The sequence below is a fragment of the Excalfactoria chinensis genome, chromosome 1, assembly GCF_039878825.1.
Source record: "Excalfactoria chinensis isolate bCotChi1 chromosome 1, bCotChi1.hap2, whole genome shotgun sequence".
NCBI lineage: Eukaryota > Metazoa > Chordata > Aves > Galliformes > Phasianidae > Excalfactoria > Excalfactoria chinensis.
Genome location: NC_092825.1, coordinates 124,631,431 through 124,659,040, shown reverse-complemented (window position 1 = coordinate 124,659,040; position 27,610 = coordinate 124,631,431). Strand labels below are relative to the sequence as shown.

The window sequence follows — 27,610 nt, the reverse complement described above, 5'->3', positions numbered from 1 at the left end:
AGAGCATGGCCTGCTCAAATAATAACCCCAATGCTCAGCCTCCATCCCTGTCACCTGCAAGCTGTGCTGGATCATGCTCTGTTTTATTTAGCCTGTAAGCTCCACAAGGCAGAGTGACAGACACACTTGTGACACACACGGCACTCTGAGCCCAGGATGGGTTCCAGGATGGCTACCAACCTGGCAGCCCACACCCTGCTGTTCTGTGAGGCCCCATTTTACAGGCAAGGGAACGTTTCTAACCAGATGGCAAAACTGACGTATTTATTTCCCCTCTGGCATTAAAAGATAATGCAGCTCCATGTAGGTGAATAATTTAGAATGGCAATTGCTGCACAGTGCTGTGTTAAATACCACTAACTAACCTTGCAAAACACTACCTGCACTGTCATCCCAGCAGATGGACTACCAAGATGCAGAAGGCTGGCAGAGCAAGCAGAGGTGTCTGCATGGGGAATCCTCTCACCCAGCTGAGGGAGTGCAAAAGGTTTCCCCACCTGGGCTGAGCTGTGCTGTTCCCCTTCCTAGATGACAAAGATAAAGAAGAGCTTTGAGCTCCCTGCCCTGCTGGAGGGGCATGGAGCAGCAAGCTCGTATGCTGGCACCACAGTGCCTATGCCTGCCCACCTTTACTGAGCTCACAGCCAGAACTTATTCTGGGTCAGCCACCTGCTTATAGCTCTTCACAGAAGGCACTGCCAACCCTGTGAGTCCCTCAGCATCTATCTGCTCTATCCCTAATTAATTCTAATTCCAAAAGGTAGTTTAGCTACATGTTGACGTGTCACATTTGATCAGGGTAACATGTTTACAGGCTGATAGCTCTTAGATTGCTTTTGTGTCTTCCTTTCAAGAGGCACTTCCCACTCTCTTGTTATCAGTCCTGTCTTTGGGGAAGAGGCCACTCACTGTGTAAGTCTTAAAAGATCCCAAGCAGATTACAACATGACACATGATAGACACTGTGACTTAACTGGCTGAGTAGCTCCTGTGGGACCTGGAACTGTTCTGCCAAGAAACACAACATGAAGGGAACAAGCTCTGACCTGGAACAACCGATGGTAAACAAGGCAAAGACAGCCTGAAAACCTGTGCTGAAGGAAGCGCGGCAGGGAGCTTATACATGAACGTGTGACAGGGTATGAGACAGCTCAGCAGCCCAGCAAGGCTAAATGTTCTGGGGTCCAATGGGTCGGCACAGTGCAGCCACATGCCAATACACCAACAGTGCTTCTGACACGTGAAATCTGCTCAGGCACAACCTCAAAAGCAGTGCAGCTCCCTACTTTTGATACTGGAGCTATCTGTCTTAGACAAAGCTCAAGCACCTTGCCATGTCTGATCACCAAGGGCTTGACTGAACCTGGCTGGACCAACAGCAAAGATGTGATCAAAACCTTCCTCCCAGGCTGCCTGTTAGCAAGCAGGATTGACTCCTGCAGCCAAAGCAGCCCCTCTGGTGCAGGGCCCCAACAAGCTCTGTGGCAGGCACCACCTCTTTGCCACCCAATAGTTCCAAATGCAAATGGAACTACCAGAAGTTGAACAGCCAGATACAAGGTCACAACCAGCCAAATGCCAGGTACTGCAAGTGAGGGGCTGAGTTAGTATTAAACGCCAGACTGAGATGTCAGTTTACAATATGGATGGTCATTTATTTATTGTTTTATCATGACACATAAAAATGCTATGGCTGCAATATCAAAATATGGTGTCACTTATAAAATACCAGTATTATTAATGCGGTGGTAAGATACTGTTAACATTTACAGAGACGTGTGTTGTAATTCCACAGTCTTGCCAAACGTTTTGCTCCTACGACAAAACCCTGCGGCAAGCAGACAACGGATAGGATGCAGGGTCCTATCTGTTATCATGGTTTTGCATCTTTGATTACTGAATGGTCTATAATGGTATCAATGATTGGTGCTGGATCTCATCCTTTTGGATATATCAGACAGGTCCTTTGCTTTTACAGTATGTGTCAGAATAAAAGAGAAGCATCTGAAAAATAAAGAGACGGCATTTCCTTACAAAATGAGATGAAAAAATAAAAAAAACATATAAATGGAACATTCAAGTGTTTCTCTTTATACTTAAAGCTCTTATTTCAATATACTGTATTTAAAACATTCTTAAATAATCACTCTGTACCTTTGATTTTCTGTTTCTTTTTTTCTTTTTCTTTTTTTTTTTTGGAAACAAATAGAGCAATCTCACTATAAATGTGTGCAAATAGAAAATATATAAATATACTTGAGGCCCACGTCATAAAAAGGTGGACTCGGAATTGTCACTTTTCCAATGGTCAGCTGGGGTCCCTTTCGTTTTGTCCTGCAAGTTATTTGAGCTCTGTTCTTTTAAGTCTTTGAAGTCCTCCTGCAAGGAAGAGCCAAGCACACACATACCGTCTTGTGTTTCATTTTGTAAACTACTTGATGACACCTGAAAAACAGTACCAAAGCGACTGAACAGTGGAGTTGATGTGATCCACTTCAACAAACTGAAGTCTGTTTGGTCGACTGCCGAGCTCCATGGGAAAGTTGCTCCCATGGGAGACAACTCCATCTCTGAAGAGCTGTGAGTAACTTCATGAAACCCCACTGACTTTTCCTGGCTATGCGCTGATGAGGGGAGACTGCTTTCCTCATAAAATAGAGCACGCTGGGGAGAGGCAGACACAATCCGATCTGTTGCACGTTCTGCCTTTGTGCGCTCTTGGAAGAGTGACTCATCTGTTGGAGATGTTGGCAAAGGCGTGTTTTGGTTGTAAGGCTTAAAACTGTCACTGGCATTTGAGACAAGGTTTGGCGAGAAGCTGTTTGCAAAAGATTGTTTCTGATGTATTGGTCCTTTTTTGACATTCAACTTGGTCAGAAGCTGGGTGCGAATCTCTGGAGACAGTTTACTCAACTGGCGTCCAAGCTGAAGCTGCGTTGGGAATAGAGTTCCCTGAAGGGTTCTGTACAGAAATCTGCAAGAAGAGAACGTGCATATGAAAGGAACTGAAAGAGAGGGGGTACTCAAGTTATTTTCATGAGAATATACAAAAAAATGTAAAACACAGGAAAATAAGAGATTTATGTGCCCTTCTTACGTTTGACACAAGAGAGATTACTAGTGAAAAGTTCTGACTGCTGTGTTAATGTGTGGATTAAGAACAAGCGGTGTAATAAAAATGTGTTTTTAGCCAGTGATCTACTTTGTGATGGCATATGGTCTTTTATCTTTCCTGGTGTGGACTCAAAGGCCAAGGGTAGATCAGTTGGTAGAAAAGGCTTCTTACATCCATAAGCAGGCAAGTAAGTCCACAACATGGGTGCAGTCTGGTCTAGTACCAGATCTGGAGGTTGGTGGCCCTGCCTATAGCAGGGGGTTGGAGCTTGATGATCCTTGGGGTCCTTTCCAACCTCAACCATTCTATGACATACTATCAGAATTTTGGTATTGTGCATGAGGACAGGTTAAATCTGGAAGCATCGTGAAAAACCTCACAGGATAGAAAACCTCTGCATGGCCAGGAGCTTCAATCTACATCAGTCTACAGGAGCCTACTGTTTACAGTTATTCCCTTCCTGTGGTGCAGAGGCAGGAGCTGCCATCTCTTACTGTGGTCAGGAGCACAGAAAAGGTTCAACAACCTGACTTGATATCATAACCCATTAAAAAATGTTGTCATGGCTGATAAGACAAAGAGAGGATGTACTTCTTGCCCTCGTAATCGTATGCATGAAGTGCTTTCACATATGAGAAAAGATACAATACCTGGGCAACAATGCAGCTACTGGCGATATAATGCAAGTGAAGTAAAACATCGGGTCTCCCATCAGTCTTTCCATAGTCCAGTAGGGATTGGAAGGAGGATGGCATACCGGACAGGAAGCATTGTATACCAGAGCCACAAAGAAAAATAAAAGGATACTGAAGATGCAAGATGACCAATGGAGGAAAGTCTAGAACAACAAAAGAAACAACAAAAGAGCAATGATTCTTTCCTTTGTGAGAAAATGATTCTGAGTGAACTGTTGTTAATTTCTGAAGCCAAATACATGGACAGCAAGGAATGTAGAGCCTTGCATTTTCAGAGATTTGTATTAGATACAAAGCACTACAATGCTGTGCACAAGTCACAGTTCAAAACCTTTTTCACGTTTGCTTAAAACACCTGATAAAAACAGAATGTGCTGAGTGAGCAAAATGAACATCCTGTGTTTTTGTAAAATTACACTAGGGGAGAAATGCCAGTGACCATTTCTGTAGAGACTGTGGGTACCTTACCCAAGTTTTGGTTTCAATAGCTAAATGTAGTATGATGGTGAAAAGCGCTGTTGTGGTGATGGGAGTTCCCCAGGAGAAAATATCCACCTCCGAATCGTAATAAGTCTGTAAAGAAGGAGACAGAATTTAGCCCAAGCTGTTACCAGTTCTTGTCAAAATGCCTAAATGTCTTAAACCAAACACTTACAAAATAAGGGATGAAGAAGCAAACGAGGCTTTGATACATAGCATCAATCATGTTCATCCAAAACATGTGTGGTTGATATTCCTGTGGAACAAAGAAGAAAAGAAGGAAATCAGAAATGCTATTTGCTGGGCTAGGTATTATTGGGTGAACATTCCAATGGACCCTTTGGCTTGTGCCACTGTCTCCAACACTCTGGTGATCAGTGAGGTACCACTGGGGATGAATTATGAAGTCTATCTGCAAGTCACTCCATTCTAGGAGGAGAATCTTCTCCTTCATTTTTGTTCGCTACCAGAGGGCGTAATCTGAATCTGACACTTCCAGTACACACTCAGACCAGCAGACATTTACGAAGGTGCCCAAATTTATGCACTGCAGTTACACCAGTTATTTCAGGAGGTCTATGAGGTGAAGGCATGTGAATAAATGGGTTTTAAATCGTGTGCAGCATGTGCACCCAAACATGGAATATATATTTGCAAGAGAGAAAAAGGAAAATGCACAGATGCATTGTCACAACAATGACCTTCAATGAAAATTCATGTAGGAATGTATGCTGTGTTACAAAAACACATGTGAAACATATATATATGTATAATTTATCCGTGTATGGATACAACATTGCTTGCTAAAAACAATATTTAATCTACCATTTTGAGTGCAGTGGTATGAATGATCATAAATAAGACTGAGGTATTAGGAAAAATAAATTTATAAATGGAAAAATATGTATTTATTTATTTGAGGATGCAAACTCTGTCTCTAGTCACCAGGCTCATCTCGGATCTTCCTCCCTTGGAAGAATATCACAACAGTCTAAAAGTAAAAACTGAAAGATGCTTAGAAAGAATGATGGTGTCCTTCTGCCCACTGTAGTAACATGTGAAAAAGGCCTGGAATAGGTTGCTCAGGGCAACTGTAGAATTTCCATTCTTGGAAATACTCAAAATTGGACTAGATAAAGCTCTGAGCAACCTCACATAGCACTGAAGCTAGGCTAGTGTGGAGCAGGGGGCTGGACATGATGATTTCCAGTGATCTTCTTTACTAGGAGAGCGGTGAGGTCCTGGAACAGGCTGTGGATGCCCCATCCCTGGAGGTGCTCAAGGCCAGGTTGGATGGGGCCCTGGGCAACCTGATCTAGTAAACGTGGAAATCTGGTGGCCCTGCCAGGCAGGGGGGTTGGAGCTTCATGATCCTTGAGGTCCCTTCCAACCCGGGTCATTCTGTGATTCTGTGATCTTTCCAACATCAACTATTTGAAAATTCCATGGGAGGTACCATGAAGCTGAAGGCAGGCAGACACAACTACCCAACAAGCTTATGCTGTGATTCAATTTCAATTACATGTAAAAAAATGGAAACAGGTGCTGGGTGATAAAGTGAATAGAGAGGCGAAATGGTCACTGCTTCCCTCAGAGAGCAGCATCTGTACTTTTAAGAAAGGCTTTTTCCTTGAAAGCAACCACTGGATGTGGATAGTTTTGCCAAGCAGAAAGATTTTCCCACACTGTAGCTGTAATTGTTGGAAATGGGTTGGTTTCAATCTCTCCTGCAATTCCTACTGTCTTCTTTGTGCAATTTAAGTAGACAGGGACAAGGTGCTTTCAAGAAAGCCTTCTGAATCTGTTGTCTGCTGATGATGATTTCCCTCAGAGATCAACCTCTGTGCTTACTCCTAAAGCCATCCTTGTCTTTTGTCTGCCCCTAAACAGCTGTGGCTCGAATTTGTGACTAAGTATGCTGAGCTACTACACAAGATTTACTCCAGCAGCTATTTGTGAGTCCAGATCATGAGGGAGATGTTCAGCTCAGGCTGTTTTGAAGTGCCCATCTTCCCATCTGATATGTATTTCAAAACATAGCTGGTCTTCTTTGTTGTTAATGTTTTAGATCTACTTTAGACATCTAGATATTTTGACTCAGATGAGCATTAGCAAGCAACAGTAACAATGACTTTCCAGTTCTTTTTATTAGTCATGTGCCTGCTGGGAGCCAGGTTGCTTTCCAGTTGAAATTAAAGTCATCTAGGAAAAAAAAATAATTACAAAAAGCAGAAGCATTTACCTCCATATTCTGTCCGCTTTTATAAAGCTGAGGTACAGACAGCAACACTTCAGCTGGCACATCCTTATCCAGCACACCAGTAATCAGTTGTGGAAGAGAGGAGAAAAGCAAATTAAAGAAGATGAGATACCACTGGTCAACCATCGATGAGCCAGAGAACCCACAGTAGAACTGGTACCAGAAAAGAAGGGCCACAAACATCTGAAAGAGAACCAGCAACACTGTAAATATGAGAGGAGAGACAGCATCATCATCCCATTCTGAAATCATTCTCTTTCCAATTCTGCAAGTACCTACCCTTTTACCCTAAACATGTGAGTTTCCTAGTGAAACCTAGACCTGAACTCACTGTTCCTCATGCCCGTGACACTAAACTAAGCTGCAGTTTGACAAATCTGGAAGTCTTCGTGCTGCTGGACCCTCAGCTCTTATAAGTCCGGGCTGGCTTCACACAAAATTAACTTTCAGTTCAAGTGAAATTCTGAAATGCAATTTAGTTAACCATAAAAAGCTCTCCCAACTGCAGCTGACCTCCAGGTATTTGAGTACTGATCCCACAGCACCTACTTTGCTGTCATAAGAATAAGCATTTCCATAGTAACACCTTCTTCTGGTTTAGAAGGCTCAGTTAGCCTTCAAAGGGTAAATGCAGAGACTTCCAGAAGCAAGACAGATAAAACAAAAAGGGTCTAACAAAGTGGTTTTAACTGTTCTGATCTTTGTGCTTTGAAATTCAGCAAATGAGCAGCACGGTGAAGACTCCTCTGTCTTCCTTACTCTTCGTTTGAAAGAAGAAGCTGATTACATAGACACCAATGGGACTGTTCTTTCAGTTTGGTTCTACCTACTTCTACAATCTCTGCAACATGAAAAATCCTAAGCATTTTAGGGCTCAGGAGAGGTGCTGATCTCACTTGCAAGGGGAGGTTTGAAGTCTAGAAACAGGGAAGGAAATAAATTCCAAGGCTTGGTCCTCCTAAAATTCCAATTTTAATTACTCTTTGTAAAGTGATTAACACTACAGAGAAGGCAACCTTGGCAACTGTTCCTCAGGGGTTCTCCTCATTTTAACCATGAAGGATGGAAATGACATGACCTCTCCCTTCATTTCCTCTTTATATTTTTTTCCCCAAACTTTCAATTAGCTGGAGTACGTTGGCCCTTCTTCATCTTCAGGTAGTTAGAGGGAAATTATTTATTCTATCTGAAATTCAAATGTGGAAGAAAAATAGCCACAGTTTGCTTAGGCACTGAAAACCACTGTAAGGAGATTAATATGTACGTCTTGCAGAGGGAAACTGACACAAAACAGGAGGCTAAATCCTGCTATACATATAGATGTGTATACAGAGAGATACAGTATGTACAGTATGTGTATACAGAGATACAGTATGTACATGTTCAGGCAATATGTGCATACTACACTGTAGTAGTTTGTATATCAATAACAACACGTCTCACAGTCTGTGAGCCCATGCCATAAACAAATCTTTATAAAGTTAAGCAGCAGTATATTCTTAAGGATCACCCCTAGAAGTGCTTCATATATTTCAGGAAAAATGCCCTCCTTTGCCTAAAACAGAACTGGGTTAACAGAGGTTGTGATCAGCTGGATGGAACATGGCAATTTCATTCATAACTGAACAGACTTTGAAATTTATTTCTTTTCCACATCCAAAAGACAACGAAACTTCCTGAGTCTTTTCACAAAATGGAACTGCAATAAGTACATGGATTTACAGACTTTTCTCTTACTCGCTTGAAATGAACATAATCCAGCTCATCCTGCACCTAAGAAATTTTCCTCTCCAGAGCCTTGCTAAAATGAACCCATCCTGGAAACAGGTTGGCTTCAACAAAAATGGGGAGTCTGATGAAGATACACTCAGATGAGAGTTTTCATACCACCTCCAGTACAGATCTCAGCAGTGCTGTTAGAGAAAGCTGTACAAATAAGTGGCACTTCAGTAACCAGTGAATTCATTTCTCCCCCCTCAAATTTTATTTCAGATTCAACAACTGTTTGATTTAAAACACAGCATTTCCTCATCTGTGTACATTACCTGCCTGAAAAACAGTCAAAACAAATTAAATTTAATGAGTTTTTGATGTAAAAATCGAGCTAGATTTTCGATGAGAAAGGTTTCTTTCTTTATTTCTTTTCTTCCCACATGAGTCTCTTAGGAATTTGGACCCAAGTGGAAGACCTCAGTGAATACAGTGCATATCAAAAAGTGTCTGATGCTCTCTAGTAGAGGTAAAGCATTAAGGAGAGCAAGCAGTGCATGCTTGCGCAGTAGAAGTTTGTTTATATAGAGTCCCTTTGTATCATGCTTGGTTATTTCCAGTCATGCTATGTTTTATTTTATATTTTATTTGTATTTTTATTCTCTCTTCCAAGCCAAACATATTTTTGGATAAGTCATCTGAGTTTCCAAATGGCTTTTGCAGCAACTTGGAATTTAAACTTTGAGTTAGGTTCTACGGGAAGATGGAAAGTTTCACAATACACGCAAATGGGAAAAATAACACTTGAGTGAGTAGAAACCTTGCAGAACATTTGCAGTGTAGATATCTTGCTCTCCACTGAGAATCATCCAGAATTTTCTCCTAGCAGAAAGATCAGGTGCTCCTATCTTTCATTTTTGAATAATCTTCCCTTAAGGGCAGGCACAGTGTCAGTCATATTCATGTCTGTACACTGGATATCCCACTACAGTTTAGAGACAGCAGAAACAAGAATTGCTCAGAAAACTCTGATGGCTGCCAAGGCAGAGCCAACACAAAGGGATATTCTTCAGTTATATGTTAACCCTGAGGCAGCGGCTTTTGAAAATGTCTTACTAAAAATGGCATAAGAAATAATACTTGTAATAGCGGGGAGATGTACTAAAGGAAAATGGAAGATTTTACAAGGGCTGAACAAAAATGTAGATACATAAACAACATCTCTGGCTGCTGATTGCTGGAATGTCTTACATGTATTACTTCTTTTTTTTTTTATTATTTTTTAAATTTTTCTAATTTTAATATGAGTTTGCTCTCAAATACACTTCCTGGAAGTGGGAGGTTTGATGCTGTCAAGAAAAGGGTATCTTGGAAACGTTCAGCACTGGGGCTGGCGTACAGATGTTCAGCATCATTCAGGATCAAGCTGTAGTACTCACACTTTAGAAAACCAGCACATATGTCACTGTTGTGTTTCAACAGGTGGATCTCCACTGACTGCAACGTGATTTAAACCCACTTGCTATTCCAGGCTCAGGCAGCAATTCAGACTTTCCAAGCCCCTTCTGGGTTTTTGTTTTTTTTTTGCATGTAGTTTCTGACCAGACCACAGGCAGCATTTTATCATGCTCATGTTGTTAGCACAAAGCTGGTTTATTAATGCTTCAGTTCTCCTATATATTCCAAGACTATTTAAAATTTTGAGCATACAATGGTCTTTTCCTGAGAAGATAACTATCTTCAGCTTGAGATCAGACAGAGATTATCCAGACCAAGAGGAATTTACATAAAAACTTACCACTGATTGAAAAATTGAGACTGGATGGAATTTGGAAAGCAGCTTTTACGAAACAGAGAGCTGCACTTCTTCTTAGTAACATTTGGATAGTGAGGTCGAAATCCATTCTCCCACTCACAGTTCACACATTATCCTCTGGAATAAGCAGAGGTCTGAGAGCTCTGGCTCTCTTCTTTTTCCCACTTCTTCATATCCCTGGCTCCCAGGGTGATTTGTAGGTGTTGAAAGTGAGGAGATCTATGTGCCAGTCAACCACTCCCACACAGCTGATGGAATTCTTGCTTGTCTTGTTAGGCAGTTTTCAATCAGTCACCTCTGTACTCCAAGATCAATGCAAAGGCGCAAAGGCACTTTGTTAGAGCCAGGTAGTCGAGCTGCTATGGCTCAGTGCCCAGGACTGGACTAACTCTTGTTTCATACACCAGGGAGGAAACACAGACCCTTAGTTTGTTCTTCACCATGGTGTGCTTCCTTTTTAATGAATTCTTTCAGTTAGCTGGGAATAAGACAGATCAATGAAAAATCTTCCAGATCTTGGCATCTGAGACACACGGAGGTCTTGAATTATCCCAAGTCACCAGGGAAATTGTACAATGATTCATAAGCAATTACAAGATGGAGTCAGGAAGAGACAACACACCCAACTGCTACTTCGGACCAATGCTGGATGACCTTGGCATTAAAGACTCCCGTGTCTAGCCAGCTAAATTCTGTGAAACTGCTCTATAAATGAAACTTTTCTTAAGTAGTGCTTGTTATTTCTGTTACCTAATTTGCACATTCAGCAGCACACTGTAGCTGTTATGGAGAGAGTCCTGTATTTTTGCAAATGGCAGCCAGCTGTCTTTCAACTCTGCAAGTTTTTTTGCAGCTTATTTATAAGCTGTTTGAAGGCTGACCTAATGCTCACTTAGCACAGAATAAACCCTGGAAACATATGTTACTACAAAGCTGCCAAGTTAAACACTTACTGCATTTTTGTAGAAGAAATACAGCACCATGTTGGCAAGTCGGGAATAACACCAGTGACCATGAACAAGCAAGAGCTTCTCCAAATGGCGGAACCTTGGGATTGCAAAGTCGCTTGCCATCACCGCCTGTAATGAGAGTAAAGTTGAAAACATTATTGTAAGGTGTCACTTTCAACCCCAACAGTGAATCTAGTCATCTTCTCAACTTATAAAGTCACTGGAAGTTGTAGTGATGAGGAATCAAACTCAGTATAGTGCACGGGAAATGCAGCCTTGGAATTCACGTCAGAAAACCCAGTGGCTTTGCAGAACATGTTAAAAGACCTGGCCCTTGCCCAGTGGAGATGATGGTCTACACTCCAGGTTGTGGCAAGGAGATGGAAAGCAAGAGGTGGGAGAATGGCTGGCAAGTAGTTCCATGAGCCTGAGGGCTCAGGGTAAGACATGTGTGAGCATCTTGGTGGCTGTATTGTCTTTCTGCAAAACCAAAGGGTTACTTGCAGGGCAAAATGAACTGCCAGTGAATGAAACAGAAAAGCACAATCAAGAGCTTGCATCACGCCTACTGGACTTTAAAAGACAAAACAATAAAAAGACTGGTTTCAAAGAACATTTGCAATCCTGGCTTATAAAGTTTACTCAGCAGCCCTGAGACATCCGTATTTTGAGGAATTTTTTAAATTGTGTGCTAAAACTATGAATAATCACGTTAGATGAGACTCCCCTGGGGTTGTGCAGACTGCCAAATCAAATTGACAACATGAGTCAAGTGGATGCACTTTCTCTCTACTTCTGAATGACTAAAATTCAAGGCACTGTGCATCCAGATGACACCGTCCTATAAGTGATGGTTATCACAGACAATTCATGATCTTCCATATCCTGGGATCACATTAAAGTTTAATGTAATACTACCTTACATTTCATGTTATTTTTAATCCTGATATCAGCTATCTTTTCAAAGTTCAGCAAAAGCATGAGGAAAGGTGAAAATATCCATCGGACAAAGTCTTCCCCATACTCTGTAGGGTATTTTGGCCATGTTTTCAAATGAGACATCTTTCCTTTTAATTTTTCCCTCTTTCTTTTCTTGGTAAACTATCAGAAGGAATCATTTTCCCCAAATAAGTGTGCTTTCAGAAGCTATTCAAATAAACTCTGAAACAGTATGGAATGCAATGTAATTTAAGCCACAGATTTATATAAGCACTGGGACATTTTTTAAACGCTGACCCATCCACCCTGGCATTTCTCAGGTACTGACATACAGTTGTCACACCCTCACTGCACACATCAGACTGGTTTGTCCTGCAGATATGTCGCTTTTCATGATTTGAGAACACAGCTGTGCCACATCTGCTTCCCTATCCTTTGCCCAATCTCAGCCTGCCCCTGTATTCAAGCAAAATGGTTAGCTTCTTTGCAGCTATGTTTCTAGGATATTACTTCACAAAACACTGTGAGAAATGCTTTATTTTTTTGAATTCCATTCTGATTAGAATGAGGAACATGGGAAGACAGTGTTATCCAATTGCATCTGCATGTTTATTTCACTTCAAAATATAGTCCCGATTTTCACTTTTTAAGTTTTTCTTCCATCTTTTTCGAAGGAAAAAATGATTCATGCTCCACACACTTCCATAGAATTTGGAAAGGAATCAGAGTGTACTGCTGTTTCAGACATCCAAATCCTCCGAGCCTTTTGAGTATCTGCATGCACAAGATTCTGACAGCTGTTTATAGTAAAAAGGCCTGCATGGTTCTTTGGACCTTGGCGCAAAGGAAGGGACCTACTAATATTTTCCGCTCTACTGACCTTTCATTTAGAACAACACAGTTTAATGGGTTAATGAGCAAATAACTTTCAGACTTAAATACATCACACACATGCACAAAAAAAGAGAAACGGGGGCATTTGAGGACTTCTTATTGTCAGTGCTCAGCTGAAAGTAGCATGATGGCGAGAGTTTAAACATGCACGCTACGTTTGTCTGCATTAGGAAAAAAATGGATCTGAATTAATACAAAGATTCTAAGAGATGATAAGCTGATAAGACTCAAAGAGACTGGGCAAACCATTTTTGAATTGGTGGGCTTGGAGGAAACTCCACATTCTCCTATGGGTTTCCTGGACTGCCTGCCAAGTGATGGTGCAAAAGCTATGCATAGCTCTTGGGGCTTTGTTATGTAGCAGTGAATATACTTGGTATTAGCTTAGTTCAAGGCTTCCTTTTCTCTTGCCCTCTCCATCCACCACAGTCAGATTCAGACCACACAGAATCACAGAATCACAGAATCACCCGAGTTGGAAGGGACCTCAAGGATCCCAAAGCTCCAACCCCCCTGCCTGGCAGGGTCACCAAACTTCCACATTTACTAGATCAGGTTGACCAGGACCCTACCCAACCTGGCCTTGAACACCTCCAGGGATGGGGCATCCACGGCCTCCCTGGGCAGCCTGTTCCAGGACCTCACCACTCTCCAGTAAAGAACTTTCCCCTAACATCCAACCTAAATCTTCCCTCTTTCAACTTAAAACCATTTCCCCTTGTCCTACTATTATCGGTCCTTTCAAAGAGTTTACTCCCCTCCTAGATATAGGTTCCCTTCAGGTACTGAAAGGCTGCAATGAGGTCACCCCACGGCCTTCTTTTCTCCAGGCTGAACAAGCCCAGCTCCCTCAGCCTGTCTTCATAGGGGAGATGCTCCAGACCCCTGATCATCTTTCATGGCCCTCCATGGGACCCTTTTGAAGCACCTACAGCTAAGATGCCATATGCGCAATAAGTATCAGAATATTTTTGTGGTAGCTTCTTCCAGTCTAAGTTACAGCTGCTGCCAACTCTGGAGAAGCATTTTTTAAGAAATTTGAAGCCTGGAATCTTTCTCTTTGAATAGCACTGATGGACATCACTTGCACTGGAGATGACTTTGACTAAACTTCATGGATGACTAAAACAAGAAGAAAATAAGAGCTCTACTACGTCAGGCTGAAGTCCATCATATTCCCTGGTATTCAGCCTTTAACAATGGCCAAGAGACAATGCCTTTGGAAGAGTGTATGAACAGGAGAAACATCTGACTTTTCTCTAGACTACTGTCCTAGCTTCTAGAGAGTTTTTATGCCAGAAAACACACAACTTCGCCATCTAAGTTCAAAGCTCAGTTACATTTTTATTTCTTAAGTTTGTGTTTTTAACCCTGTTAAATTATAGTACTCATGAAATCCTTCTTTGCTCCACCGTGGGGCACAGAACCTGCTGGTAACTAAGTTAAGGAGTAGGTTTATCTGCTCAGGCCCTCAGGATGAAAACAATTCCCACCCTGCCTGAAGAGCTCTTAGGTTGCGGAAATGAGGTATCTTTCTCATTCTGTGTGCCTTACTGCCATTTCTAGTACAAACATAGCAAGTGAGCTACATTAACATTAGAAGTCAGAGGCAATAGATAATACAGTAGGTAAATAAACTTCCTCTCTTTTGGGTGTGGGAGAAGTGCCTCTTATACAGTAGCAAATGCAGTAATAACAGGCTGAACACACCCAAAAGACTGCAAGGCAAGTACCTCTACTGTCCCGTTCCCCGTGGCAGGAAATGGGGAAAAAAAACCCCAACATTTGGTGCTGTAGGGAGCAGTGATTCTGCAAAGGGCCGCAATTTTCTATTTCTTCACTGATCTGCTGTCTGGACAAGGCTAAGTAAAAAGATGTGTGAGCATACTGGCTAAAAGATACCACTACACTATGCAAACAAACTGCTTCAGCTGGATGGAACTGTGCAGCTATTCCACAGGGCGAGTATAACCAAGCAGTGCAAGAGACCATCACAGCAGAATAAGGTGACTCTTATTTCATGTCTAACTAATACATTGCTGATCTTTATTTCCTCCTTGAAACCAATATTTATTAAATGATTTCTTAAAATACATTGCTTTGAGGGATCTGATAAGTTGAACTTTCTGAGAAGTGAACGTGTAAGCTCAGCACAGATCTAAGAACAAATACAAGCTCAAACTGAAGTTGAAAGCATCCCTATGAAGCACAACTGGCACTCAGCACAACTTGTAGCTTCTTTATTTGTGCTGGCTATCCAAAGGCAGCTTTGTCAAGCTAGCATATAGGAAGTGCCTATTTCACTCTTTGTACATGCTTTTCAGTGAATGAGCAACATTACCTGCATGCCTTCTTGACCGGAGATCCCCACGCCAACATCTGCAACTTGGATCATACTGACATCATTAGCACCATCACCTGAAGATGAGAAGATACAGTTTTGTTTCTCACAAGAAGACCAGGAAACAGCAAAGCAAATGAAAACTAGTTATTGCTATGTGTTGGCTGAGTATAGGAAAGGAGATGTGGGATTAAAAAAAAAAGCCAGCTTTGGAACCTAAGGTTCAAAGCTTGGCAAAGCTGCTGAGACATTCTTTTCAGTAAAACCTAAACTATCAGCCCTAAACTGAACAAATATGAAAATGCTCCAAGAATGAGCTTCTTAGAGCTCTTGCTTCCTTGTAACTGCCTGTCTGCAGTAGGGTATGATTAAGAATGAAACATGCAGTGAAGACGCCCATCTAGCAAAAAAAATAACAATACTAAAAAGTGGATGAATTCTTGACATGGGTTGCCTAGTCTGACATCACTAATATAGCACCGCAGGCAGATTTATCTGCATGGGTTACAGAATCACCATCTCTTGCCCTTTTTCTAATCATCACACCACAAGATGACAGAAGTGATGCCTCTGTTTCTATTCAAACTCAGCTCAGCTCACGCTGGTTAAAAGGGAAGATGGAACAACTCATTTTTTAAACCAGAGCAAGAGCTTGAATTCAACACACAGGCTCAAGTTGCTTAGAAAGACTGAAAACACAAGCTACTCATTCTTCACTATTGTTTTTAATATTTCTGGATAATTCAAGTTAACCTGTTAGGTATTTTTGACACATATGGAAATGACAATGCCCATGGTCAGTCAAAGACATAAAATAAGCATGAGAAAGGACTACATGTGTTAAAAGTAAGGGCATGGGGACTCCACAGCACACATTTGGTGCTGTGGATGTCACAGGTGTCTGGCAGTTATGTACTTTGGATTTCTCACAGGTAGGCTTAGCCCACTTGTTTATGTGATGATTAACTAAGATAGGTGGATGAAATATAAGGTGTTTTGTGATTACATATGTTACAATTGTATCTTCTAGTGCAACCTGAGCCTAAACTTGAGATAGGGAAAGAAAAGCTGGTTGATTTTTCTTACGTAAAAATCATGAAAATGGGAAAGAAGCTGCCAGATTTAAACTAGGATGCATGACAGAATCTGCCCTTTGCCAATGGAACAATTGGCCGCGAAGTAGTGTAACAACTGGCACGATGCCAGTCATAAATTCATTCCCTATATAGATGGCCAATTCATGCCCTATGCTGTACTGCTTACTTGTGATGAAAAATGCAGACCCTTGAGCTTAATCATGGCTAAGTGAAACAACAACGAGCATGCTTTTGTTCTGTGTAATACACTTGATTGCAAAATGGTGCTCTGCACAATATCAGCTAACTCAATTCTTCACAGCAGTGTTTGGACATGCCAAAACCTCAAAGCGTACTGAACGATCACCAGCAGCTAACTTCTGTAGGATGAAATCCTAGATGCTATTCCAAGAGTTCTGTACTAGTTTTGAATAAATTAAAGTTGTGTTGAAGTTGTTTGAAATCTTTTCAGACACATCTAGAAGGTATGTGAATTGTATGGCAGCTGGAAGGATTCCACTACAAGTCAAAAAGCCAAGATTCTCGGTGAGTATCAAAGTGGGCTAGTTTAAAATGAGATATTTACCTATTGCCAAGGTCATTGCTTTGAGTTTGTCTCTGACTAGTTTCACTACCATGCTCTTTTGGAGTGGAGTAGAGCGGCAACACAGAACTGAACGGCACCGCTTGGCTAGTGCAAGAAATTTATCTTCTAATGTAGGTTCCAAGGCATAAGCTAGAGTCCTTCCATCAATCACCAGGCCCAAGCTGGAAAGCACAGGGGAAGAGGGTGGATAGAGAGGGGTGAACCCAACAGTCATGTTTCCAGTAGCTTCGTCTATTGTGTTGCTTGAAAATTTAGACTCTAGGCATTGCAGACACTGCTCCAGCAAGACAGCACATGTCTCCTGAAAAAAATTCAAAATAAATACGTTTGAGAGAAAAGAACATGTATTCAAAAATGTGTATGAATTTCTCTGTATATTTAGGCATAACGAATATGGAGAATGTGTTATATTTGATGCACCATAGAAGTTTTAATTTCTAATATTCTCTATTCACTCTAAACACTTCTTTTTTTTTTGTGGAAGACATGACAACAGTGAAGACATGAAAGACTTAAAATCTAATTCCTCTTTAACATGCAGTATTGTATACTAAACTAATTTCTTTTAGCTCCTTCTCAGAATAACAGTGTTAGAGAATGATATAATGATCAGTATCAGTACCAAGTTAAGCATGGTGATCAGCACCATGTATACGCCTACAACACTTATCAAGTAGTTATGCACTATTAAAGGGCAATTACAGGTTATTGAAGCTGAATTCCCTGTCCTAGGCATACTCAACTAAAAGACGTTACTGAGGATACATGAACTGTTAAAATGAAATGCTATTGCTTGTACAGCAAAGAATGACAAAAACCAAAAGATCACTGAAAGGCAGTTTACCAGTTCAGTTGATACACTCAAGGAGGGAAAATGCTGTTATCTTTTCTTCCTTTTCAAAAAGAACTGGAGCTGGATGCTGCTGACCTACCTCTCCTCTTCTGATCTGAAGTCCAATTTTATCACCTCAATAAAGGACTACAGCACTACCGGTCTGGTTCCTTGCATGTTAAACCATATCAGTAAACACTCTGTGACTGCTTGCGACAAGTTGAGCACAGGAAAGATCAGCAATTCAGAAGAATTAGAAAAGGTCTGTTAGGAAGCAAGTCATTATTGTAGATGTGGTTTTCTGGCTTTTGAATGCTAGCACTGAAATTTAAGTATTGCTTCTATTTCCAGAGAAAAAGCCATCTGAGAAAACATGAATGAGTTATCTAGATACTACATTTCAGTGTTAAGCACGCATTTTCAATTCAATTGTTTTCTTCCTAAGCAAACGTTCAATAACAGGTTGCTTTAGTGCCAATGTGCAAAATGAGGGATGTTTTCAGAAAGCATACCAAAGGCAGGCATTTATGTTGTTATGGCATGTCGGTGGATCCCAACACACACAGTTAAATGTCTTCAGTAAGTTTATGAAACACGACATTACAACTCAGAAATATAATTCACTGAAAAGTATTCAAAGATTTGTCCTACCTGAAAATTGCGGTTGAAGCAGGAAAAGGAAAAAAAAAAAAAAAAAAAAAAAAAAGAAAAAGAAAAGAGGGAAAGGAAAAAGAAGCCATCAAACTCTTAATTGTACAACTTGAAAACAAAGTAAAGCCACTTCAAAAGTAGACTTCAATATAGTATTGGATCTGCTTACTGGTGATTCAGCATTCAAAGTGATGATTTCCTCATCGTGATCTAGTAGCTTGCAGGCATATGCAATATTAACAGCAGTTTCTTGCTTGTCTCCAGTAAGAACCCAAATCTGCAACCCAGCTTTGCGCAAGCTTGCAATGGTTTCTGGAACACCTTCCTGTAAACGGTCTTCAATACCAGTGGCACCTAAGCACATGGAAAAAGTAAATTATTCCACATTCAATAAACACTTAGGGTTCACTTCAAACTGTAAGCTTGGATTTTTCCAAAAATTACATCTGCTTTCACAGGGGAACAGCTAAATGAAACTAACAATGTGTACAATATTCAGGCACCTTTTTGGAGGTATCTAGAGAAAGGAGTAGAAAACAGCTAGCGTAAACACCTGCATCAACAGTCAGCAACAAATCCAGAGTTCCAAACTTCAAAAGCAACCCGATGCCTCTCTCAGTGGTTCACAAACCTGATGTACCTTTCCTTATTGTTTCACTGTTCTGTATCTTCACCCTTTCTTCTGAATGTTGCCAGATAAGATATTATTGATTTAGCTCTAAAGAGTCTTGACTACCTTTTCTCAACTGGAAGAGGATTGGTCATTACAGATTTCTCCCTTTCAGAGGGGAATGACAGAAGAACTGCAGTTTGGTAACCACACATTAGGCTTTGGACACGAACTACTTACTGTCTTGTGGCAGCCCTTTGCTCTTATAGACAGACACTGGTTGCCTGATGAGATTTAGTAGAGAATAAATCATAAATCTATAATCCATAATGTAGAAGGAAAATGAGGCTTTTTCATACCCCCAGTGAATCTCCCTACTTGTTTATAACAAACTGAGTATTTTTACTATGCTTTCACAAATCGATAGGGGACAAGATTTTCAGACAGTAGTAAAAGCAGATCAGGACCATGTTTAGTGCCACCACTGAGTTTTAGAGAGGCTTCAGTGTGAGGACGTGTAAGCCCTGACAACCCAAAGATAACAAATACATAAATTACCTGAAGCAACAGGAAAAGCAAAGCAAACTTCTGCCATCTCTTTATTGCCACTATAATAATATAGCCATAGAAGCCCAACTGCAGACTGAGCACTAGTTGTAGGTGAAGTGCAATGTCATGAAAACTTCTGAATTATAAAGGCTTTTATAATTCAAATAGTGCACAAAGGAAAAGATAATTCCTTTTCCAGATTCACTTTTTTGGTTTTTTAATTCCTAGAACCTAACAACTCACTTATTTATCGTACAATTCAATTTCCCTTTTTGTTTTTCAGAGTGCAGCCAGAGCCAACAGGGACAACCATGGTGGGATCTTCCTGATTAATGTGGTCAGGATCAGTCACCTCAAGCTCCCCTTTAAGTCAGAGGAGAAAAACAGCCACTTTGAAGGCATGATTCATCTAATCCTAAAGGAGATATCTCAGACAAATCAAATGAGCTGCACTTTCTGTATTTTTCTCTCTCCACTGGTTATATAAGAAGCCTTAGAGATCTACAGTAGACACAACAGAAGTTGGGTGAGGTGGATCTCATCTCCCAGAGACAGGCAAGTTGGCAAACAGTGAAGGCTGTTACCTCCATCACTGCAATGGCTGTCCCAGTTCCCCTGCCAGGGAAAGAAGTTGGATGCTTGGAGTAATAGTGGATACATATGTATTTTAGAAGCACAAGTGCTTTCAACTAAGCAGAAAAACAGCACGACTTTGCCCTTGGAATATATTTTACATACACTGATTTTAACTACATCATTATTAAGTACTGCAGTCCCCTTCCACAGTGCACATAGGCTCTAGGTGTTGAACCTGACATATACGGGTTGATACCTCTCACAAAAGCAGTTTATGAGCTCTGCTTTATGAGCAACTCTGGTACCCCTGGAATTGTGGAACTCCCTGGCATAGTAAAGAGGCTCCAAGCTACTGAAATTCTGTAGCTAGAGTTGGCCAAGTCCTTTTCCTACTTAGAGCAGCAATTCTCATTTATGACATTGTGTCAGAAGCATCTCTTGTTTTACGCCAGCCATTTCATTAATGATAAAATGATTGCAGGAGCAAGGATAAAAAGGGTATGCCCACGGTGTTAATTATAATCCCACTGCTTTGTGGTGCCACACATGACAATTATGACAAAGTCCAAAAGAAGCTAATTTCTGTACTGTCAGAAAACATTTAAAGAAAAGAATGGATTTCATAGCCAAGCCTTCAGAATTTTCAGCACTTTTTAATTTTATGCCCAGCTCTCATTTCATTACCTAGCAGATGCAAATTCTTCTCTATCTGCAGTGCTGACTGAAACAAAAGTTCTTCACGATTCTCAATAGAAGATTCTGCTTCCAGATGACTTTTTAACCAACAAGCATACTCCTCTTTGCTCAGAACCTATTCAAGAAAGCATGTGAGGGCACAGTCAAAGTGATGCAGAGGCATTCATACTTTATTGAATAAAGTGAAAAAAACCAACCCAACCAAAAAAAAACAACCAAACAAACAAATCAAGAACAGTAAGTTAAGAAAGTCTTCAGTTATCTTTGCCAAGACTCTTCTTAAAAGAAAATTAAGAGCTTGCACTGACTTACTCGTTTTGCAATACACAGGGTTCGCAGCCCATCTACAGCATACAGATTAAGGTAATTCTGGGTTTTGGTTTGGATTTTCTTTTGATGCTTGCCCCGAGGGTCACCTAGATATCAATAAAACAAGAAATTAGCTCCTGAAAAATAAAAGCAGCTGAACAGCCTCAGAAAAGAAAAATGCGTCTGTAGTACTTACATACCATCACTTTAAAACTGATACTATTAAAGAGCTGTTGATATCTCCTGGGAAACTTTCAAGTAAAACATTCCATTTAGGGAAAAAAAAAAAACCCTATCTCGGAATTCCATCTTTTCTTTCTTCCCTCTTCAAATGTCATCCCGAATGCATGTTAGACAGACCTTCTTTTTTTTTTTTTTACTCAAATATTTGTTTGGCCTGAAGGCTTTGAGAAATCACGATAATCTTAACAACAAACAATAATGTCAGAAAGGGAAGTACGATTAAATAGTCTATTGGCAAATCCTTCTGTACATCTCATCATGTGCAGAAAAACTACGCTTAGTTTTTCTCATGGGTTAAAATCTCAGGACAACCAGAAACAGTGCTCTGTTTTTTATATCTAAGTGTATGAAGGCACTACTGTTACTACTGCACAGACACTACTTTGTGGCCTGAGTGGCAACAAGTTCTGGATGTGACTCTGATTCACTCAGAACACATTTACGCTTACGCAAACCTCACAATTAGCTTCTACCTTGAATGCACAACTTCCACTTGGTTTACTCTTCCCTTAAACCAGGCATGTCCAACTTCTGGCCCAGCACAGGGCCTGCGCCCTGCCCTGCGCCATCATGGTGGTGGCTCTGCCCTGTAGAGAGGCCAAGGGCATGAATCCATTGCTCAGCAACAACCAAGCTGCCTGTCTGTGTGCATTTAGGCAGTGAAGTGCTGACTCAAGTGATGGCACATAATTCTACGCATTTTGATACACAGGCTAAACACAGTGCTCTAAGAATACACGTAAGAAGTACATACACAGCTGTGCCTTCTGTTTTGATAAAGGTTTCAAGATTGCAAAAAAAAAAACAAACCCAACCTCCAAAAAACAAACAAATCGCCAATTCATGTTTTTGACACCATTTTTGGTTGATATGAATACATGATCTGTGAATTTTCAAATGGAATGCATAAAGTTGCAATCAGATATTCAACTCAAAAGTCTGATTGTGTCTCTTTACCAGACTAATCCCTCTCTTACCAGAGAGAAATATCCCTCAATTCACAATCACACCTTATTCACATCATCGCTTTTTGGCAGTATGCACATTTATGAACAATTATCAAGGGCAGAGTACAGGAGGAGTAAAATTTCATCAGAAATCTCTGATCATACACCTTGAGACCTCATTACAAGCTGCAGCCACTGCCACCCAACCAGCCTGATTAGTCACAAGGTCACATTATCACAGAATCACAGAATGGCTTGGGTTGGAAGGGATCTCAAGGATCATGAAGCTCCAACCCCCCTGCCACAGGCAGGGCTGCCTACCTCCACATTTAATACTACACCAGGATGCCCAGGGTCCCATCCAACTTGGCCCTGAACACCTCCAGTGATGGAGCATCCACAGCCTCTCTGGCCAACCTGTGCCAGCACCTCACCACTCTCATAGTAAAGAACTTCCCTCTGACTCCATATCCAACTAGACTTGTAGTTTTATTCCTCCATTTTAAAATTGTTTTAAGAAAAACATTAAAAACCGGAATGTTTTCTTACTCATATATTAATGATATTGTATATTTTATGAGGGCTGATGCAGAGGTAGTGTCTCCTATTTTATTATATTGGCTTATTTTATGTTGTTGGCCCACGACACGAGAGGTGGATGTTGGTGGTATGGCAGTAGAGGTTGAACCTTTCTGCCAACAACCCATTACATGTTGTTGCTGTGCAACAGATGGCAGCAGAAGGGCGGTCTGATAGGATAGTGTCTAACACGGAAGTGTGGATAAAGCAAAGGTGTGTCAACAAATTCCTCCATGTGGAAAGAACGGCACCCACTGACATTCATCAACACTTACTGAATGTTTATGGAGACCAAGCAGTGGATGTGAGCACAATGAGACATTGGTGGAGTGTGTCAGCAGTGGTGACAGTGACAGTGGGTCAGCTCCTCTGGTGCATGTCTTTATGAGCACAGAATGCATGCTCTTGTTCATTGCCAGTGAAATTTCCAGGCAACTAATTGTTGATGACTGTGTTAAAAACTAATGATCTGTAGAAAAGAACTTGTCCTGTCAAACAGTGTTATTATGCTCTTTGTATCAGTTGTAGTTTCCAGGAAAATAAACAGGAGGCATTACATTTGGAGCAACCTTTGCGTATGCATCTCAAAACAACTCCTACTCACTCAATGCAACCAAGGCAAGTCAGCAAGTCAACAAATTGGACATCCACACCTTAAAATCATGTGTAAGAACTTAGAATTGAGATGAGATTCCACTCCTCTTTCTTTAGCTGGAATTGTCTCAGTGTACTCAATTTTGTGATTTAGAAAAGATGAATGAATATGAAACTAACACATTTTGTTCCATGTCATTACCTGAGATGAGGTCTTCAAAAGTTAAAAACACACAATATCTGTATACTTTTTAACATCTAGGGTCAAAACTGACTGTCATGGTAGCAAATGACATTTCTATCGCTTTAAGGTTCAGTGGCATTAACCACTTCATATATGTCAGAATACTGCAGGCACTAATACAATGATCATAATGCCAAACACTTATACCACCTTCAATGAGCAATGACAGTAATTCCCTACAAGTAGAAATGTGCACACTGGTTTCCATGTGAATTTTCACTTCTAGTACAAAGAACTGCATCTCCTTCCTCTTCCAGCACACCAAAGAGAGCTAAAACTCCCTCTGGCTCTCCATATCCCTTATCAGTCTCAGCCAGAGATTCACTTTGAGATCAAAAGTTAAAAGAGAGGAAGGACTCTCTTGCAAACAAAATCCATGCTTAGCAGCATGACCACATGCACTGTGGAAGAGAAAGCCAGAAAATAAGTCTTCTAAAGAAGAATGATAGAGAGCTAGTGGCGTTTTGCTTGCTTCATTTCCTTCCATAATCACCAGCTGTAGAAAGCCAGCTCAGTCATTGTTTTCTCGGTGACTTATGTTCACAGTTCCTGTGCGAGCTAGTTATTGACTCAAACAGTAACTTTCTTGTTTATGAACACAGTGACTGCTGAGATAAAGTAAAAACAATACACCCTTGGGAATCATTTCAAGGCTTTTGAAAATATCTGGGTGCTGTCAGAAAACGTCAGTTTTCAGAGTCTAGATATACAGGCAGAAGGAATAGAGGGAATTCAGAAACTTTCAAGTTTTGAAGCTCACGATGTTTTCTGTTTGTTTGTTTGTTTGCTTTAAATATAACTGAAGCTACAACGTAGTAGTTTTGCATCTATTTTTGGGTTTTTCATTGTGGCACTTTTAAAAGACTTTTCCGCATAGTGATACAGAATCTTTCTGTTTCATAGGACCCAGTCCTGCATGGAGACTACGGGCACAGCATTGCCTTGGTCTTGCAGTCTGAGAACACAAGCATCACAAAGCCTCAAAACATACACTTGACTCGTGTGCAATTTACCTGTCCTTGAGGCACTAAGACTCATAAATATAATATATATATATATAATATATATATACATAACTTTCACAGTATAAACCCTTGGGAAATCCCTCTATGTGGAGAATACCACCCTATGAGGTGACAAGGAGGCAGCTCCCTCAGGAAATGACAACACAGCACCTTCTGTGGTGTTGCTGTTGGTTGGATCTACCCAAGTAGGTCCTAGACCCACCTGAAATTCACCCCTGAATTCCCCCATTCATTGTACTTTTATTTCACGGTTGTGACATAATATTTGTATGTTACTACTAATTCTGAATACTCCAAATTCCCTAGTACTCTGGAAGGAAACAATTTTCCAGACATTCTCAGTACCGTCTTTGATATCAGATCTTAACCAGAAAATTATTTATGAATACTTTGTTGTTAGTTGAGGACAAGTCGTTCCTAATTTTTTGGCTCTGCTTTGATTTATGCCACTACAAACTTAAGACCAATGCCAACATTTTTCTGTATTTCATTAAACTAAAACTGCACAGTATAAGCCTTTCACAATTGTTTACTCCTGCTAATGTCAGAGTAACCGCACAGTCAATGAACTAGTGACACACACAGGAAGCACCTCCAGCACTTTCGGGTTCTGTCCATTCATACTGGGGTAACCCTTAAACACTTAATTAAATTCAGTGTTGAACGTACAGTAAATTAGATTCAAACTGACTCATGCAAACCGACGCTCCCATGTTTACACTAACTCCTGAAAGCTTACAGGGATCTTCTTGAATCCAACTCATAATTAGCAGCAATTAATGTTCTTCCTGATTCATGAGATACCTGGGTGCTGCAGACTCTAGGGAAGCAGTCCATGATCACAGCTGTTCCCTAACACAACTTAAGACTTCTCATCTGAATGGATTCTTTCCTTATTTTGCTACTACCTTTCTGTTCCAGTGGCTAATTGATTTACACTGCCCTTTAGCACCACAGTCAAATGCAACATAAACGTGCTGATATTTGCAAATACGTTACTACAAAAGGAAGTAAAGTTGAAGTAATAGGTGAAACAGATAAAGGAGCTGGAGTAGGAACTGCTTGAGTTTCATATAAAGTACTGAAATAGCTATGCACTGCTGGGCATGTTCTCCTCAAGAAATGTAAATTCTGTTGGGAGAGTCTCAGGAAATACCTTCAAAATAAAGTTTGTTAGTAAAAGTTCCTGTACCGAAATTGATGTAATTAATTCTTGTAAGGCAAAGAACCAGTCATTAGTTACAGAAAATTTGCTATAATTACAAAGTACAATAAAAGAAGTGAGATGGCTTCCTTTCTACTATCTCATGTACTCACAACAAAAGCAGGCAGGACTGCTTGCTAGGAAAGGCAGCAAGACACGATCTTTCAGCAATTAAGCAGTACCGCCTCCCCATGCCCCCACTCTTACAAAGCTAAGTAAGTGGTGTACCTGAAGAACAAGGCAGAAGGAGATCCATAATAACTGAATCTGCTCCTTTAGTGTAAACATTTATTTCATCCGTGAGAGGATGTCTGACCACTACTGACATCCTCTTCCTGATGGAATCAAAGCCCAATGTATGTAATACTTCAAAGTTTAATGTTCCCAGGTGAGGTAGCTCCACTGATACCTGGTCAGACAGCCTTCCAACCAGAGAACAGTTATATGCCCTTGCTGCATAGACGAGAGCAGCTTCGTCTGGACTCTCTGCTTCATAACGGAGTTCTCCTTCCTCAGGCCCGCTCCCTACAGCCATCCTGCCTTGCTGGGAGCTGTAGCCATTGTTATTCATCTGTGCAGAGTATGCCAGCTTCTCTTCCAGTTTTAATAAAGTGCTCTCAGTAGATGTCGATGAAAGGATACTTAAACCAAATCTATGCATTGACTTGTTTGTAGCTAGGCTGGATGAACTACTACTGTTAGATCCAGAGGTCAAGCGGCTTGGAGTGAGTCTTCTGATGAAGTCTTCTATGGTTTTTACAGGAGATTTCAGTTCAAAACGGTCTCTGACCTTGAGAAGAGTGAAACAAGACAATGAACTAAACAAAACCTGAAGGAAAGCTGTATAAGAATTTAGACACTGAATTTAGACATTCAGCCTAAGTAGCTCTATCTTAAGAAGAGAATTTCTTTGAGAGCAAAAAGTAATGGCACTTGCAATTTGAGAAGGGAAAGTAAATGGAATTAACAACAAAAAACAAACAAACAAACAAAAACACAAAAAAACGCCAACAAAGCCTAGAACTTCAGAATTTCTGCATGAAAGTATGTATGCTCGTATTAACAGCGTTTTTACTTCTTTCACCTTTTCAGATATGCCTAATGGATAGATTATTGATGTTGGACCATCACCACAGCACATTCTGAAAGGCTGTTGCCAGTAGGAGACATTGGCATTAGTGCATATTCAGTGAAGGTAGTAGAGAAACATGTTAATGCAAGAGTTTTGTACTGAGAAGTGAGATACCAGAAAAGTTTTTTAGAATAGGCCAGCATCAATGATGCTTTCAACAGCAACACGCCGATATAAATTACTTCCACTGTCTTCTCTTTTGGATTCAGTTTGCTTCAGTTTTATCATTTATCTCAGCTTATTTAGAATGTGTTTTTGCAGACTATTTCACTTTTTATTCCTACTTGGAAAAGAAACAAATCTCAGAATTTTCTCCAGAATGGAAATTCAATCTGTAGTCTAACTATAATTCTGTGTTCTACTACAGTTTTGTCTTGGGGTTCTATTGCTGAAGTTCTCATTCATTTAGTTTGGGTTGATTTAAGCAGTAATAATCATTATTTCTCACAATGAGCTTGACACATCTTTTACACGATGTGAAAAACATCAGACCCTATTCTTACTTTAATTCACATTTACAAAATATACACACAGCT

General features: G+C 40.5%; 1 protein-coding gene across 1 annotated transcript in view; it reads right to left on the bottom strand.

The window, feature by feature from the left end:
- Window positions 1-1,683: 1,683 nt before the first annotated feature.
- The window catches only part of ATP10A (ATPase phospholipid transporting 10A (putative)), a 107,376-nt gene continuing 81,449 nt past the window's right edge, over window positions 1,684-27,610 (bottom strand). Inside the window, exons 10-21 of the mRNA XM_072349264.1 lie at window positions 26,171-26,732; window positions 21,110-21,213; window positions 20,786-20,912; window positions 18,536-18,720; window positions 16,863-17,184; window positions 15,201-15,277; window positions 11,030-11,155; window positions 6,533-6,733; window positions 4,466-4,546; window positions 4,279-4,383; window positions 3,766-3,953; window positions 1,684-2,974 (exon numbers count right to left, since the gene is read on the bottom strand). Coding sequence (XP_072205365.1) covers window positions 2,269-2,974; window positions 3,766-3,953; window positions 4,279-4,383; window positions 4,466-4,546; window positions 6,533-6,733; window positions 11,030-11,155; window positions 15,201-15,277; window positions 16,863-17,184; window positions 18,536-18,720; window positions 20,786-20,912; window positions 21,110-21,213; window positions 26,171-26,732 — 2,784 coding nt within the window. The 3' untranslated portion in view covers window positions 1,684-2,268. The remainder of the gene's footprint in view (window positions 2,975-3,765; window positions 3,954-4,278; window positions 4,384-4,465; window positions 4,547-6,532; window positions 6,734-11,029; window positions 11,156-15,200; window positions 15,278-16,862; window positions 17,185-18,535; window positions 18,721-20,785; window positions 20,913-21,109; window positions 21,214-26,170; window positions 26,733-27,610) is intronic.